Here is a 15980-nt window from a genome sequence, read left to right on the forward strand (position 1 = left end):
ACCCTTTCCTCCCCCAGCTTCCGGCCATGGCCTTAATCCCAGCAATAGAGAGCGAACTAGAACAGAGAGAAATGACTTGGAGTCTGAGCTGAATGCAATGGGTCTGGGACAAGAATTTGGAACACAGTGGCTTCATCTACTTCCTTCCCCGGCTCTGGAGTCCCAAGGTGTCAAATGTCTAAAAGACAAGTAGAGAACATTTGTGTTGTGAATAGCACCTAGTAGGTGGGCTTGTTGTCTTAATGCCATGGGGGGCGGGGGAACTTCTTGACCTCTAACAATTATCTCCCCAACCAAACTGTAATGATGGTGCTACAGGTATGTACGTGTGCATGCCCACGTGTGCAGATTTGTGCAGAGCTGAGATGATTGCTTTTGACAGCAGTGTCTCATTGTTCTACTGGGGCCTTCAGAAGAATTTATGAGTAAAACATGAAGGAGAAACTCATCAAGACAGATACTCCAATATTGTGTTGTTGACTCTCCAAATTACTTGGGACTAGAGTTGTTACAGATTTTAAATTCTTCCAGACTTTGTTTCGTGTGTGTGTGTGTGTGTATACATATACATAGACAAATAGATATAGATAGAGACAGACAGACAGATAACCAGGAGTTGAGACCAAGATCTAAACACAAAATTTGTATTTCTTATACAAAGAGTCTGACCGTAAATTTATACAGCATTTAAGAGACTTTCGCACGTGAACTAGAGTCTCACACATGAATGTACGGCTTCCCGCATGTGGGACGTGAACTAGAGTCTCACACATGAATGTACGGCTTCCCACATGTGGGACGTGAACTAGAGTCTCACACATGAATGTACGGCTTCCCACATGTGGGACGTGAACTAGAGTCTCACACATGAATGTACGGCTTCCCACATGTGGGACGTGAACTAGAGTCTCACACATGAATGTACGGCTTCCCACATGTGGGACGTGAATTAGAGTCTCACACATGAATGTACGGCTTCCCACATGTGGCGACACTCAGCAAGCTTTAGGTTTTGAGAAGTCAGCATCTGGGATTTGGGATGAGGGAAACTCAACCTGTACTGAGCTTTAAAAATGGTGCTGTGGCGAAAACAGCTGGCAGGGACAGAAGGCAGAGCATCTAAGAGTCTGTGACTCCCTTCTATGAAAAGTCATGAGTTCCCAGAATTCACTGTATAATTACAGCTCTCTGTTTAGATCCCCACTTCCAGTTCACCGGGTGGACAGAGTGACATCATAGGTTCAGTCTATCCAGTTCAATCTTAACTCTTTCAGCATCAAGACTTGTTTCTGATCTCTGATGAAGCCATCTACATGCACCGGGTTCCTGGTGTAAAAGTGTGGGTATGGGGACTGCATGGCCCCTGTGAACTATCCTTGGGTTCACCTGCATCAGCTAACAGAGGCAGCACAGCTGGCCAAAGTCATAAGAGGAAAATTCAGGCGCAGGTGGTCACAGGCGACCCAATTTTCCCACTGATGGTAATTTACAGAGGAGCCAATGGAAGAATTTATTGCTAGGTATTAAATATTAATTTTGTATTGTCTCTTTATAGCTATCGCTAAGAGAAAAGAACAAAGCCTTGTCTTCACGACCATTGACATAGGATTCATGACAGCTCTTTCTTTGTGTCGTAAGCCTGGTAACTAAGTGATGACAGCTCACCAGAATGTTCAGGAGAAGCAAAGTTGTGAAACCCGCAGGTCTGCATCACACGGGCAGCCAGTGTATGAGAAAGCTAGCCTCATCTCCTGCTACTGAACCAACCAGAATAAACAATTGAATCAAAACTTCCAATTGTGCTTTCTTGCCGCCTGCTAGGCTTTGTGGCATATATATATATATATGTGATAAATTGATGAGACACCAGTTAAAGCTCAAGGGTCCGTTGGAACCCAACTACAGTCTATGACAATGGTCAGCTGCCGTGGGAATGAGCTTGATGGCACCTCAAAAATTCAAAAAATATGTAACTACCAGACAATCTAACAATCCCACTTCTGGACGTGGACCCCAAAGACCTGAAAGCAGGGACTCAAAGGATATTTGTACACTCACATACATGGTTTTACTCACAGTAGCCAACATGAAGAAGGATATAAATGAACACATAGGCAAAATAAATTTTATCTAGACAAGGAAATATCATTCTGCTTCATAAAGGGATGAAATCCTGACAATTTCTGTAGCACAGAGAGAACACTGATGCTATCTATAATGAAATCAGCCACTCCTGAGAGAATGAACACAGTTTGGGTCCCCGTGAGTGGGGTCTTAATATAGTCCCATTCATAGACATGGGAGGTAGCGCATGGTTTCTGGGAGAGGGTGTGGCGAGGTGGAATTCCTGTTTAATGGGAACAGCTATAATATGCGACATAAAGACGCTCGCTTGCACAGAAACATGAATGCTCTCTGCCACTGAACCAGACACATAAAAAATGCCTGAAACAGGGAATTCTATGATGAACATGTTCAGCCGTTAAGAAAAAGGAAAGCGCACGGTTTCTCTGCTTACCATAGCGTCCATAAAAGGGAAGGCAGCAAGATACAGGAAGGCTCTTCGTGTTTTGCTCCCCACGGACTCGTCCACATGATGTAGCTTGTTGATGATGTAGTACCCTAAGTCACTGTAGGCTACAAGGGACCGAAACAGACATGGTGTTTAGAAAAAGCTAGTTTACATGATTTTTGCTGAAAACACTTTACACAATTTTAAATGTCACATCTGCTTGTTGTAAAGAAGTCAAAAAAACACCATCACAGACCCACACAGAATCTCGTTCTTCTGCCGGTGGGTGGGCAGAGCTGCCGGCTACCCAGTCCTTTTTTTTTTTTTTTTTTTTTTTTTGGTTTTTCAAGACAGGGTTTCTCTGTGGCTTTGGAGCCTGTCTTGGAACTAGCTCTGTAGACCAGGCTGGTCTCGAACTCACAGAGATCCGCCTGCCTCTGCCTCCCGAGTGCTGGGATTAAAGGCATACTGGTATGTTGGTAAGCATGTGAGTTTCAACACGCATACCTAAGGAAGTCAGACTGCCCACTCCCTTCTAAACCACAGCAACTCTGAATGGTGTCTTCCCACTCACTGAACGACTCTCAGTGAGTTGATTTACCCGATTTCCTATTGTGCATCTGTGGTATCATTTAACTGCTCGGTGAAAATAGCCAAAGCTAAATATTTAAATTTATTAGGTATTTACAAAGAGAAAATTTCTGGAACTTAGCATTTGTTTTCAGCACAAGTTTTGACATCTGGCAGTGCGCAATGCCACTGCTTTGGGAGGAGGGTGTCCGGTACTGGAAATTGTCTGTGTAATAGAGATGTCCAGAGGGTATTTGGGGACTCCTGCATCCAGACTGTCATGGTGTGGAAGTGAAGCACAGAGGGACCCCAACATATAGACAGGGCATATTCAAGCCCAACAGATAAGAGGTAAAGATGGAGGCATGGAGGATCCCGACAGATGCCATCAGCAAAGACTGCAGGCTTGAGTTCACAGATGCGGTTAAGACAAAAATGTGCCCATGTTCTTCAAGGCTTTTTGCCGATGTTCTTCAAAGCTTTATAGGGGCTCTACCACACACATCCCGCTCTCACAACTATGGCCGTGCATGCACGTGACACCTAGACACAACTCTGAATTCACAACGGAGCCAGGGGAAAAATAAGACCCCCATGTTGGAGTTTGGGGGGTGACTTTCACCACACAAACCAGTCAATGGAGATAATGCTCCTTTGTCAGGGTTGGTCTTGAGTCACGGGAGATTTTGTAGTAATGTGACCTTAAAAAAAATGACTTTTAGGAACCTGAAATGTATCACTGGGAATTGCAGAGGTCACAGTGGGCACTCAGCTGAAGGAGCAAAGATGGTTCTGATGTCCAGAGAACAAGTCAGGGTTGAAGCCGGGCATTGGTGGCACACGCCTTTAATCCCAGCACTCGGGAGGCAGAGGCAGGTGGATCTCTGTGAGTTCGAGACCAGCCTGGTCTACTGAGCTAGTTCCAGGACAGGCTCCAAAACCACAGAGAAACCCTGTCTTGAAAAACCAAAAAAAAAAAAAAAACAAGTCAGGGTTGAGGTGACAGCGGCAAAGGTGAGCAAGGGTGTTGGGTGAGGAGAGCGGTGAGTCTATCAAGGCCACTGAGGAGCCAGAAGAGAAGCCCAGGGAGAAGACACCCTGAAGCAAAAGAGGAGCTCGGGGAACATGAGACTGTCACAGCAAGGGGCGCGGAGGGGACAGCTGTGCTCGGATCTGCCATCTGGATCAGAAGCTGACAGAGATGAGGCGCAGACAGGAGGCCCGAGTTGATCCTGGGAGGCAGCGTGAGAGCTTTAGTCTGGTCTGCAGTGCGGTACAACCAGCCTGGCGGTCAGCTGATGGAAACACAAAGCCAGGAAGTAAGAATCCTGCATCCCACACACAATCTACTCTGGGGGCAGAGCCGTGAACATTTTCTCTTTATCATTGCTGCTATTTATCTCTGTGTGTGCTTTTATGTCATTGGAAAATGCTCACTTGTGCAGGGTCTTGCGAGGAGACAGTCTTGACCTACCCATACAAGCGTCCCTATTCTGGCAGAAACCACTGGAACGGAAAGGTCAGCGATGCCACAGGCTAGAGCATGGGGCCTGCTATGAATAGCTGGCGAGCGAAAATCCCCTGATAAAGGTTACAGTCCATGGAGCAAGCCAGAGGACAAGAGTTGACTACAAGGCCGGCGCTGGAGACCATGGGAAGGGCTGAGGGGCCAGAACGATAGTGACATGGGCAAACCATGTCTCCCTGAAGTTCAAACATCAAAGTCCCAACCTCCGGACCTCAGAATGTGACCTTAATGTAGCTACAGGACTATGGCAGATATAATAAGATGAGGTCATACTGGAGTGGGTGTTCAACCCAACATGACGAGTGACCTTGTGAAAAGGGAGAGATTGGATACAAAGACAGCTATGCACAGGAAAAAAAATCCTTGTGAGGCTAGAGACTGGGCAATGCAGTCTCATGCCAAAGGCTGCCAGGAAAGTCTCAAAACCAAAGGACAAGCAGAGGGCAGCTGTCCCTCAAAGTGCTCAGAAGGAATCCGCCCTGTCTACACTTTGACCTCAGACGTGCTGTCTGCAGAGCTGTAAGACTGTACACTTCTGTCGCTGAAGCTACACGGTCTGTAGTGTTTTGACACAGCAGCCCAACTAATGACTACAGCTGGGTTCCGAGGAAGGTGTGGCAGCAAGGAAAGATGGGCAGCGAATGTGTGTGGCTGACAGAAAGACGTGTGATCTGTACCTGTTACCTGCGAATAGGGAAAACGATGTAAGCCAGCACCCTGACTCTGGCAGTAATGTATTTTAACTGTAGTATCTAGATGGGGACTTTGTGTAAGATATCTGGGTTAATGGCTGCTTAAGGACAGTGGGGTTCTTGAACCTTTCTCTCGGCACTGTCTCGGGAATGTAAGTTACCACTCTTGTTCTTCCAGCTCCCAGGGCCTGCCTGGCTCCATGGGCCTAGCTTCAGAGCATCTGGGACTCATGGGCACAAGGGCTATTTTGCTTCTTTCTGCTTTAGACCCTTCCTCTTCCTCTTTCAGCTACTAAAGGGGAAACCTGGAGGCCAGAGACAGTATTTTTTTTCTCAGATTTTTTACTTACTCTTTCTGTGGGAGAAGAATCTGATTGTAACTCGTAGCTTTTCCCACCTGGATACTGTGTGTATAAAATCCCAGGACCTGTTTCCACCTCATCTCTTCTGTCCCCATCTCCACCCTCCTGGGCCAGCCTTTGAGCTAGTTCCAGCTCAGTCAGAGCTGGTGGCTGGGGTGATTTGTGTAAAATGCTTTGCATAGTCCCTAATGACTATTTACTAGGCTTCAGCTCCTAACAACTGCCTTACCAAGACTGCTTTGCAAACTAGTCTTCCTCCTGAAGAGGAGAGAGCTATAAAACAAATTAAACAGAGCCTCTGAGCAGATGACACAGGCTTTATGACTGCAAACAGCAGGAGGACGACACTGACTTGACCTATGGACTGGTGGGAGGCTCAGAACTAGATCAAACAAAGAGAGGAAGGCCCTTTAAATGATCTCAGCCAACTGAGAACATCCCCTTTGCAATCAGTGGTTCTCAAACTTGCAGGACTAGTAGTTACCAGCTCTTATAGCAAACTGTGAAATATTCATATTAATGAAAAATAGTCTAATAAAGAATATCTTCTGGGAACTGAGACCCCATCAATTTCAGCAACATTATAATATATTCAATTCCAAGATGTAAAATTCACAACAGGCAGAACGCCTGTTCTAATTCAAATTTCTAAGGTATCAATGGGTAAAAGTCTCTCCAGGACCATTTACTGACCCATTGAGTCCTACTTAGGAGGGTTTTTGTAGGAGCCTACACGTTCATCTTGGGTCTCTAATGAATGTGTTGCTTCCAAAGAGTTTGTGTTTACATGGCTGATAAACCACATTTAAATCGCCTCAACAAATATGCGTTGAATGACTTATTCAGATGAGGCGCTGTGCCAATCACCCAGCCGGGAAGGAGGCAGCTTTCTGCACATGACTGGGACACTGATATATAACAAACTCAACTACATTCTGTCCCGGGCAGCGTTTGCCCAGAAAGCACAGGGATGGGAGATGCACATAAGGCCAAGTCCTTGGAGCAATACCCTGGGACCAAGTATAATGGTAAGCAATTGAATATAAGATTGTAGTATGGGAGTCAAAGCCTCGCTGGTATAGCACTTGGCAAAGTAGGGATCAGTGTAAATTACTATGGGTATTGGCTTCTCACTGGAGGGTATGTCTATTCTTGAGTGAAAAACCAGGATGTAACCTGGGTTTTGATAACTATGGATTGAAAACATTGATAAATCCATCATGCCCAAAAGAAGGGATTGTAAAAGTGTTCTCAGATCTTCCCGCCCCTTTATAGCAACGTTCTTTATGACTTTTTGGCTCCTTTTGCCACATGCTGTATAGTTTATGTGCCCACTCCTTGACCCGAGGCTGACCAGCAATGTGCTCTGGTCAGCCAGTAGTGTTATAGTGTCTCTGATTTCTGACTTCAGAATGTTCTTGCCTTCACCCTGACAGCTGGAGCCCAGCCACGTCCATCCAAAGAAGCCCAGACAATGCTACTGGACTAGGAAGGAAAGGAGCTCAGCAGAGGTCACAGGGCCATCCCCAGAGAGCACCCTCAATATTGGTTAAGTCACACCCTGATCTTTAACTGCCCACAGGGGTGCGAGTCCAGTAAAGTCCAGAAGAATCCCCCGGACAGCCATGATTGGTAGAACAAAAGTGAGCATTTGCCTTTTAAGCTACCAAGTCCTGGATGGCTTTTGTTTTTTCTTTATTGTTTGTTATTTCGAGTCAAAGTCTGATGAAGTCCAGGCGGGGCTCAAACTCATGCTGTGATGAGGATGTAACGGATCTTCTGGTCCCCTGCTTCTACTTCCCAGGTGCTAGGATTACAGGTGTGCAGCTCCACACTGGGGCTCACATATGGAGCTTGGCAAATATTCCACTTTCTGAGCAACATCCCCTGACCCCATGGTGAGTTGTCAGATAATAAACGAAATGGCTTATTCCTAATACTCTGATTGGCACCCACCCACCTTTCCTAGGGCTGGTCTGTGATTCATGAGTAAGTGGGAAATCTGAAAAGCTAAGCCAGATAGAAGGAACATTCTACAAATTACTAGAAATTATTTTAGTTACCCACAATAAGAGCCTGTGTGTGTTCAGTTCCCCTGCTGGCTCCCTAGGTTCCTTCAGAGGGTGAAGCTGCTCCCCACTGGGAACAAATGTAAAGAAAGCTAAAGGCACTCAACAGCTTATCCATCTGCATGAACAAGGAAGCCAGAAAGACTCACAATGAACGACAGTAATCTGGGCTCAACCAAAACTACCTACAATATCAGGTCAGTGACCTGTCCTCACTACAGGTTTGCTAAGAGCAAGCGATGGGATATTGCCTGCCTCATAACTGCCAGGCTTAATTCAAATGTGGTGGTGGCAAACCCTGTCGCTGCAGTCTGTGACTCCAGGAAGAAGTTCCGGCTATGACTAAACTCCAAGGGGACGCTGAGTGGCAGCCACCCAACACATACGTTCAAAGCTCGTGTGGTTCAGCTAGCTAGAGACAGGCTGTGGGTGTGCAGGGGGCTGACAGGGACTTTACAGCTACAGAGACTTCAAGATTTAAAGGCTTCCAAATCCAGCACAGCTCCAGCTGTCTACGCATCTGCTCCATGGCATGTGGTCAGTGGGGTGTTGCTAAGTAAGAGCTAGGACCGTCTTTCCCTCATGAATCCCACCAAGCTTTCTTAGAGGAAAAGCCTATGTGGAATCTGCTCCAGCTATCAGCTATGTCTGGAAACCAACACCCATGTGCAGAACTGTCAGGGACGAGAGAATGCCCGCCTCACTCTCCAGTGGTGAAAAGTGAAAGGAAAGTCGGAAAACAAGCATGAAGGAAGACGACATTAGCTACTGCCCAGGCAACGAAAAGGACCCACAGCAGGTTCTTTCCTTTCCTGGGACAAGAGCAATAACAACAGATGATACAACAAAGAGCATCCAGTGAGCAGTCTTGTAGCCACTAACTGGCGCACAGAGATGACATCAGCAGTCTTGTAGCAACTGGCGCACAGAGATGAGCTCAGCAGTCTTGTAGGCCCTAGCTAGCGCATAGAGATGATGTTAAAAGTCTTGTGGGCACTAGCTGGCGCACAGAGATGATGTCAGCACTCTTGTAGCCACTAACTGGTGCACAGAAATGATGTCAGCACTCTTGTAGCCACTAACTGGCACACAGAGATGAAATCAGCAGTCTTGTAGGCCCTAGCTAGTGTACAGAGATGACATCAGCAGTCTTGTGGGCACTAGCTGGCGCACAGAGATGACATCAGCACTCTTATAGGCACTAACTGGTGCACAAAGATGACATCATCAGTCTTGTAGGCACTAAGTGGTGCCCAGAAATGACACCAGCTTGATGAACCTAAGGTGTCAAGTCTGTAGTCAATTTTTCAGATATGGACACGGTTCAACTTGAAGCCTCTCTGAGTTGAGATGACCCCCCCCAGGAGGTCAGTAACCATTAGCATCAATACTAAAAAGACTGGGCACGTTAGTTACTTTCTTAAAATTCATGCTCATTGTTAGTGTTTCTGCAGTCTTTGGAAACATCACGGAATGACACACAGTATTTACAAAATAATCTTAAGAGACCTAGCTAAACGAGGCATCCATTTACGCCGTGGACATAAAGCACAGCTAGAAAACAGCTCATTTTTCTAAATGTGTAATAAGATTTTTAGAGGCCACGGGGTTTAAAGATACACAGTAAGAGCATAGCGATCTCTACTGGTTAATTTAACATATGTGAACACAGCGTAAATCTGCCTTATTCCATGTGGATACCCCTGAGGCATCACAAGCGTGCCCATGGGTGGCAAAGGCATATAAAAGGCATCTATATTAGGCACCCATCACACTTCCCTTCCTGGCTTCCTAGCTCTATGCTGCTCTTCCTCACTGCCTCACCCTTTCCCTCCCTGATGCTCTTTGGTTTCCCTGTGTCCAGCAGATCTCTTCCTGGGCTCAGGCTCTAAGCTCTGGCTGGCTACCTGACTCTGGCTCCAACACATGGCAGTCATCCCATACCTGTTCAATTCAAGTCCAGACTCATTTTCTTTGTCCCCTTTCCTCTGTGTTATAAACACATGGCTACGTCCACCTTCTCTTCATTTCCAAGGGCTTGTCCTTTGTTTTATTACTACCAGGCCCTAAGCCCTCTCAAGTCTGGGGTGCGAAAGGTCCTCTTCTTTGCCTTTGGTTTACTCCGCTGTCTCTCAAAGCTCTCACTGGCAGAAATCAGCTCATGCTAGAGCTCTAGAAATGGACACTGAAGAACACACACACTTTACCACTGGCTACGTGTACTTGGGGAGAGGTGTGTAGCTGGTCATTGTATTTTGCACATATTTCACTTCTAGTTCCTTAAGGTTCAGTACACATTCTGTTGAACACTGAGAGGTGGAGGCTGAGCCATCTGAAGGGAGGGAAACAATGTTAATTCTAACTCCCATTCTTCTTCAGTCCCCAGGGGGGTAAATTATGGACTAAAGAGGAAGACAGATACCAATTACACAGATGGTATGTTTGCACAGGTGAAGCGGTCCACATCCTTCTTAACATCATTTCACAGAAACGTAGATGAACTCTGTGCATGAGAACGTTTACCAAATGTGAAGAAGGCCTCGCACTGGGGACAGTAACTAATATCTCAAAGAGTGAAACCGACAGGGGAAGCAAAGAGCGAAGTGAAAAGGGACCATAAAATTGGCCACGAACTGAAAGAAACCACCGAAAATATATGGCAGTGCTTAACTGTAAATCAAATGCTAGATAGAAATAGTAGATTATATTAATAGATGAGAGAAGTGAGCACTGGAGACTTAGATACAGACAGACAAACAGACACACACAGACACACATGCATGCATGCACACAAACACGCACATGCATGTGCACACACACACAGATACACGCCCACACACACCCCTTTGGTAGTACGAGGCACTGAACTCGGGGCCACACCCACGCTCAGCAAATGCTCCCCCACTTTAGTTTTAAACTGCAGCATTGGCAAACTGATAGAGAAGACGGTCAAATTCTTGACTGAATTAGATAGATGACTAAGAAAAACTTTGAAGAGGTCCTATTCTAATATAATAGCCCCTTCAGAGCCAGTCTGTGTGAACCTCCAGGCCCAACCTTCAAAAAAAAGGCGCCCTCTTGCTCTGTGCTCTTGGGTGTCCTTATAAACACCATGTAAAGCTGCGCCAGGGAGATGGCACAGTGTCTGCTTCACAAACATGAGGGCCCATGTTGGGATCGCCCGTGACATGTAAAAAGCTATGTGGCTGGGCACATTGACAGCACCAGTGTTGGGAAGGGGAGTCAAAAACATTCGTGGAGCTTGCTGGCCTGCCAGACTAGACAGATTGGTGAGCCAAGGTACAGGAATAGACCCTGTCTTGAAACAAACAGGACAAAATGGTGTTGGGGTTAGGGGTGGGGGCTAAAGAAGACAATTCATGTTGACCTCTGGCTCCATGCACACATGTGCACATACACCTACATGTATATGCTCATGTACACACATACAACACAACACATACAACACACACACACAAGGACTTGAGGAAAAGAGTCGAGTTCGTCAAAGCGGTGAAACTCAGTCTAGTTTTGTCTGAGAAAAGAATACAAAGAAGCTCAGCTTATGCCCAGATTTCTCTGTTGCATATTTCTATTCTGGCATTACAAAGCTCCGTGCGTTTCTGCTTATGGTTTTCCTGCTGGCATGTGCTGACCAGGCAGGGCGTACATGATAAGAATTGCTGCCCACTCTGTCTCAGCCCCTGACGTAGATGATGGAAGGCACAGGGCTCACACCATGGCTTCTCAACTCAAGCAGAGGTGAGTATGTGGGTTTTCACAGCTGAGTCAGTGTCCCTTGCTACAAGCCTAGCTAGGAGCCGACTGTCTGCACCCTCGCTAAGAGGTGAAAATGGGTTTCGGTGTACACAGGTGAAAATGTACCTAGAGCAGGAAACTACACTGTGGGGAAACGTTTGCTGATGTGAGAAAATAGGAAGGAAAGGAGGTAGGTGCGGGGTCTGGGAGGAGGGAGAGCTGTGGTACAGAATACAGAAGACCAGGAAAGATATTACAAATGCCGGCGAGGAGAAGCAGAGAAGAATGTGTGCAAAGATGCCTGGTACAAAAGAGCAAAAAGGGGAGAGATTCACCCATGGGTTGCCAGAGATGTCGCACAGGGAACAAAGAGTCTAGCAGTGGGGGTTCAAAATCAACTGCTGTGTACTTTTTTTTTTTTTTTTGGTTTTTCGAGACAGGGTTTCTCTGTGGCTTTGGTTCCTGCCCTGGAACTCGCTCTGTAGACCAGGCTGGTCTCGAACTCACAGAGATCCGCCTGCCTCTGCCTCCCGAGTGCTGGGATTAAAGGCGTGCGCCACCACCGCCCGGCCTGCTGTGTACTTCTAAGAGAGAAGTAAAAGGAATAGAAGTATTAGCTGTAAAAAAAAAAGTCAAGAGTAGCAAAAATATTTATTTAGCATAAGTGAGATAAAAGAATGTTTTATTTAAATCTAAGATCTTATCATTTTAAATTTTCCATTTTTAAAATGGAAAAACAATTGGCTCGGGCTATATTTCAGCAGGGAAAATGTTTGCCTGCTGTGTTTATGTTATGTAGCCCTGTGGTGCATCCCCATTGCTCCGTGACCTGAGTGTGGAGGTGCACGCCTGTAACCAGAGCTCTGAAGGGTAAGACAGGGAAGTCAGAAGTTCAGGGTCAATCTGAGCTATAGGACATGTCTAAGGTGCCTTGGATTCATAAGACAATACCGTACGATAAGATGGTAAAGCTTAGAGTTAATATTTTCCTCATGGCGGTCAATAATACAGTCTGTTCAGTCTTTCTCTTTATTGGTAGTTGACAGACAGTCATGAGCTATCATCCCAAAGTCTCATATAACTGTGGCTAAAATAGGGGACGTTGGATGTATTTAGGGTCCAAATAAAATAGCAAAAATGAATTAATTTACTTATTTAGGCAAGACCCTTATTTTAAAATGACATTTTCTCAATACATACACTGACTTTGGAAATGACAAATGCAATGTAGCCGCAGAAATTGTGTCCAAACCCTCATTAGGGCATCAGTGATAGAAAGGCACCCAGCTCTGCCTGCCCACTCCCTGAGCTCCTAAGTGCAAATGAAGTGATGGCTATCAGCGCTCCGCTGAATACACCCACCAGCAGACTTCCTCTCCTGTCTGCTGCTCTATGCCATAGAAGAAAAGAAAACCACGGAGGCCCTTTTCCTATTTACTCTCCGACTCACAATTGCATAATTACTCACAATTGTGAGTAAACACTGGCTTTCTATGAATGAATAGACGGTAAGTGGTTTGGGCTAATCCTTTGGCTCCTCTACTTCCTTACATTCATGCTTCTCATACCACCAGCCACACTTAAGGTACACAGCGGGCTCATGAAGTACCATTCAAAGTGCTTTAGGCAACTGCTTTCAACAGATGTGCCCTGCCAGTTTTACACCAGGTAGACAGAGTTGTTTTAAAGCCAACATACTCTGAAACCACACCCCCATAGGTTCTAGTGCCACCAAGAAGGCAGAAGGAGCAGCCTAGCCCTGACACTACATGCTTTTCTGAGTCTTCAGGAGCATGTACATAGCTGCTGTGGCTGGGATCTAGCTTTCTTGTTGCAGGGACAGTCCTGCAAGGGTATTCAGGCATGCTGTGGCTGGGGTCTAGCTTTCTTGTTGCAGGACAGCCTTGCAAAGGTATTCAGGCATGCTTTTGAGTAAAGCAGCATCCAGGAGCCCTGGAGAAAATTAATCTCAATGAAACAACCTGTCATTGATTGGTTCTCAATGGCGATAAGCACAAATTCAAAATAACAGCCACCATACTTCTATTCTTGAGTTGCAATAATGAGAGTGTGTCTGCTATTTTGTCCACCTCCTGGAATGCTATTATTAGGTACTATGGCTAAGCTAAATACCATTAGGTACTAATACTATTTAGATTTCGCCTATGGATGAAACCACTCACTCTCTGACTTTGGAAATCAGAGGCACAAAACTAGATTTAGGGGAAAAAAACTTTTAAAATTTTACTGATTTAGGAGAGCACAAACTTCAATCCTTCTATCCTCTGAAATTTTTTATGAGAAAGGTTCAATAATCGCTAAAGAAGCCCCTTAGCCTGCAGCTATATTTCAAGCATTGAGGGGAGAAAGAAACGACCAAAATGAAAAGCTCACTGGTGGCAGGAGCCTTACCTATCAGGGTGTGGAAGATGGCAGCGATGGCACCGGCCACCACCATACACAGGACGGCTTTGGTCCTATCTCTCTTGCTGTTCACAAATACCAGGCCCACATTTTTGAAGTCACTCATGGGCCCCGTGAAGAACTTCATCAGAGAATATGCCAGCCCATAGCTGGCCAGCATCTCCACAGCATCTTCCTTGACTGCAGCGATGCCCCGGTTCAAGGCCTGCAAGGGAGAGAAGAGCCAAGGCCAGCATGAGAAACAGTGCCACATCTCTGCAGAATCCCACCTCCCACATGGAAGTTGGCAGATGCACTTTCTGGGCTAGACAACGCAGTGTGTAGGGTGAGTCTACTCCTGAGTTCGTAGAAAATACCGGTTTTTCTTTTCCTTTTTCTTTTTTGCCCATATTAGCATCAGTCTGAGTACCTTTTGGGGGTGAGATACCTGTCCACTGGAAAAAGTAACAAACCTGAGTATTTCTGAGGATCAAAAGGCAGTTTTAAGAGTACTACCTAAAAGCTGGTGTTTTAAAATTCCTAACTTACGGTAACTCACGCCTGTGATCCCAGCTTGAAGTTCTTGAGTTCTAGTCCAGAGAGGGCTACTTGGCTCATATTCTCTGCCCCCTCCCCACCTTCACCTGACCCCTTTTCTCTGACCCCCACTTTTCCTCCTGAAGGAGTCCCCACTGTGCTCTCATGTCACACGCGTGTGTATGTTGTTAATCTAGATCCACGTAAGAGAAGCATGCAGTACGTTGTCCTTCTCCCGATGACCCTCCTGCTCCCTTCCACCTGCCCTCTCCCTTTAGACCATCCCCTCCCTTCACACAGCAGTTATACGCTGTCTATAACAGACTTGTAAAGAGTCGTTTTAAGTTCTTGGAAAAAGTGAGTGACGATAAGGCAATTCTCTCTTGTCCCCTCCCCGAAAACACAGCACCTCCCCCGTGAGCCTGGCTATAAGTGATGAACCTATATCAACACATTGCCATATCTCATCTGTAGTCAACAGGAGACTCATTCTTTGTGCCCTATATTGCAGCAGCATTTACTAAAGTCTAATGACACGTTTCCACCACCACAGAGGCAGCCTTTAAAACAATGACACCCTAAAGCCTTCACCTGTGGTACTCGCTGCTCGCCCTTCTGCCAGACGCACACCACGTTCATAAAAGCTGTGTTCGTACGCTAACTCCAAGCGGAAATGCTCTTCCCCTGTCTGCCCCATTCCTACTGAGCAGACAGTAGTTCATCATTTTCTCTACAAACATCTGTGGCACAGCCTAAGCGCCACTTTGCAATCCTCTTTAAAGATGGTGTGCTGAACGCTAAGTGAGCTGAGGCGTTTGTGAGAGAAGAAAAGCTGGACTCCACAGACAAACCCGCAGTGGCTCTTCAGGCGTACGATGTTTAAGAACCATCACTCTAAATCTTAGCAAAGCAAACTCATTCTACGTTCCACTGGCTCCAAGGCTGTCAGATGTAGAGTATGTTATTTAGGTAATGTACCATTAAGTAGGGATGAAACCCTTCCAGTTATAATTGAATGTCAAGTGCTTATAAAATGTATTCAGACCATAAACATGCTATTATGTCAGTGCATGTGTACACGCGCAAGCGTGTGTGTGTGTGTGTGTATTTCATGTTCTACTGAAAATTATTCTGAAGGCCTCGTCTTTAATATATCACACTGTCCAGTGCAGGCCTTACAAAACTCAGGGGCTTCAATTCCTCACCGACACTTGGTTTCTATCTTTCCTAGAGATGCTGCTGAGTCAGTGAACACATCCAAAGCTGAGCATGCTATGCAGGCACTACTGGGAAGTGAAAGAAGCATTTGTAGGGGAATACCCCTGTGTGCAACAATTTTAGAAAAGCCCAGAACAAAAATGGACGACAGCTGAAGAATTCTTGGGAATCGCAATGCTAGTTTTTGACAAGTTTTTTCAAATATATCTCTAATTTATTTTCTTTTCCCCTGTAATAACTTGAAATTATCCACAAGAACCTTCTTAGTGTTTGTAGAGCAGTGATAACTCTTTGTTTTTATTTGTTCATTTTCTTTAAGAAGCAAATTTT

At 45.7% G+C, this 15980-nt stretch overlaps 1 protein-coding gene across 1 annotated transcript in view; it reads right to left on the minus strand.

The window, feature by feature from the left end:
* Positions 1 to 15980, minus strand: part of Ankh (ANKH inorganic pyrophosphate transport regulator) — a 133404-nt gene that overhangs the window by 39770 nt on the left and 77654 nt on the right. Inside the window, exons 2-3 of the mRNA XM_075975818.1 lie at positions 13905 to 14121; positions 2519 to 2637 (exon numbers count right to left, since the gene is read on the minus strand). Of these exons, the coding sequence (XP_075831933.1) occupies positions 2519 to 2637; positions 13905 to 14121 (336 nt within the window). The remainder of the gene's footprint in view (positions 1 to 2518; positions 2638 to 13904; positions 14122 to 15980) is intronic.

Source organism: Microtus pennsylvanicus, chromosome 6 (assembly GCF_037038515.1).
Source record: "Microtus pennsylvanicus isolate mMicPen1 chromosome 6, mMicPen1.hap1, whole genome shotgun sequence".
Classification (NCBI taxonomy): Eukaryota; Metazoa; Chordata; class Mammalia; order Rodentia; family Cricetidae; genus Microtus; species Microtus pennsylvanicus.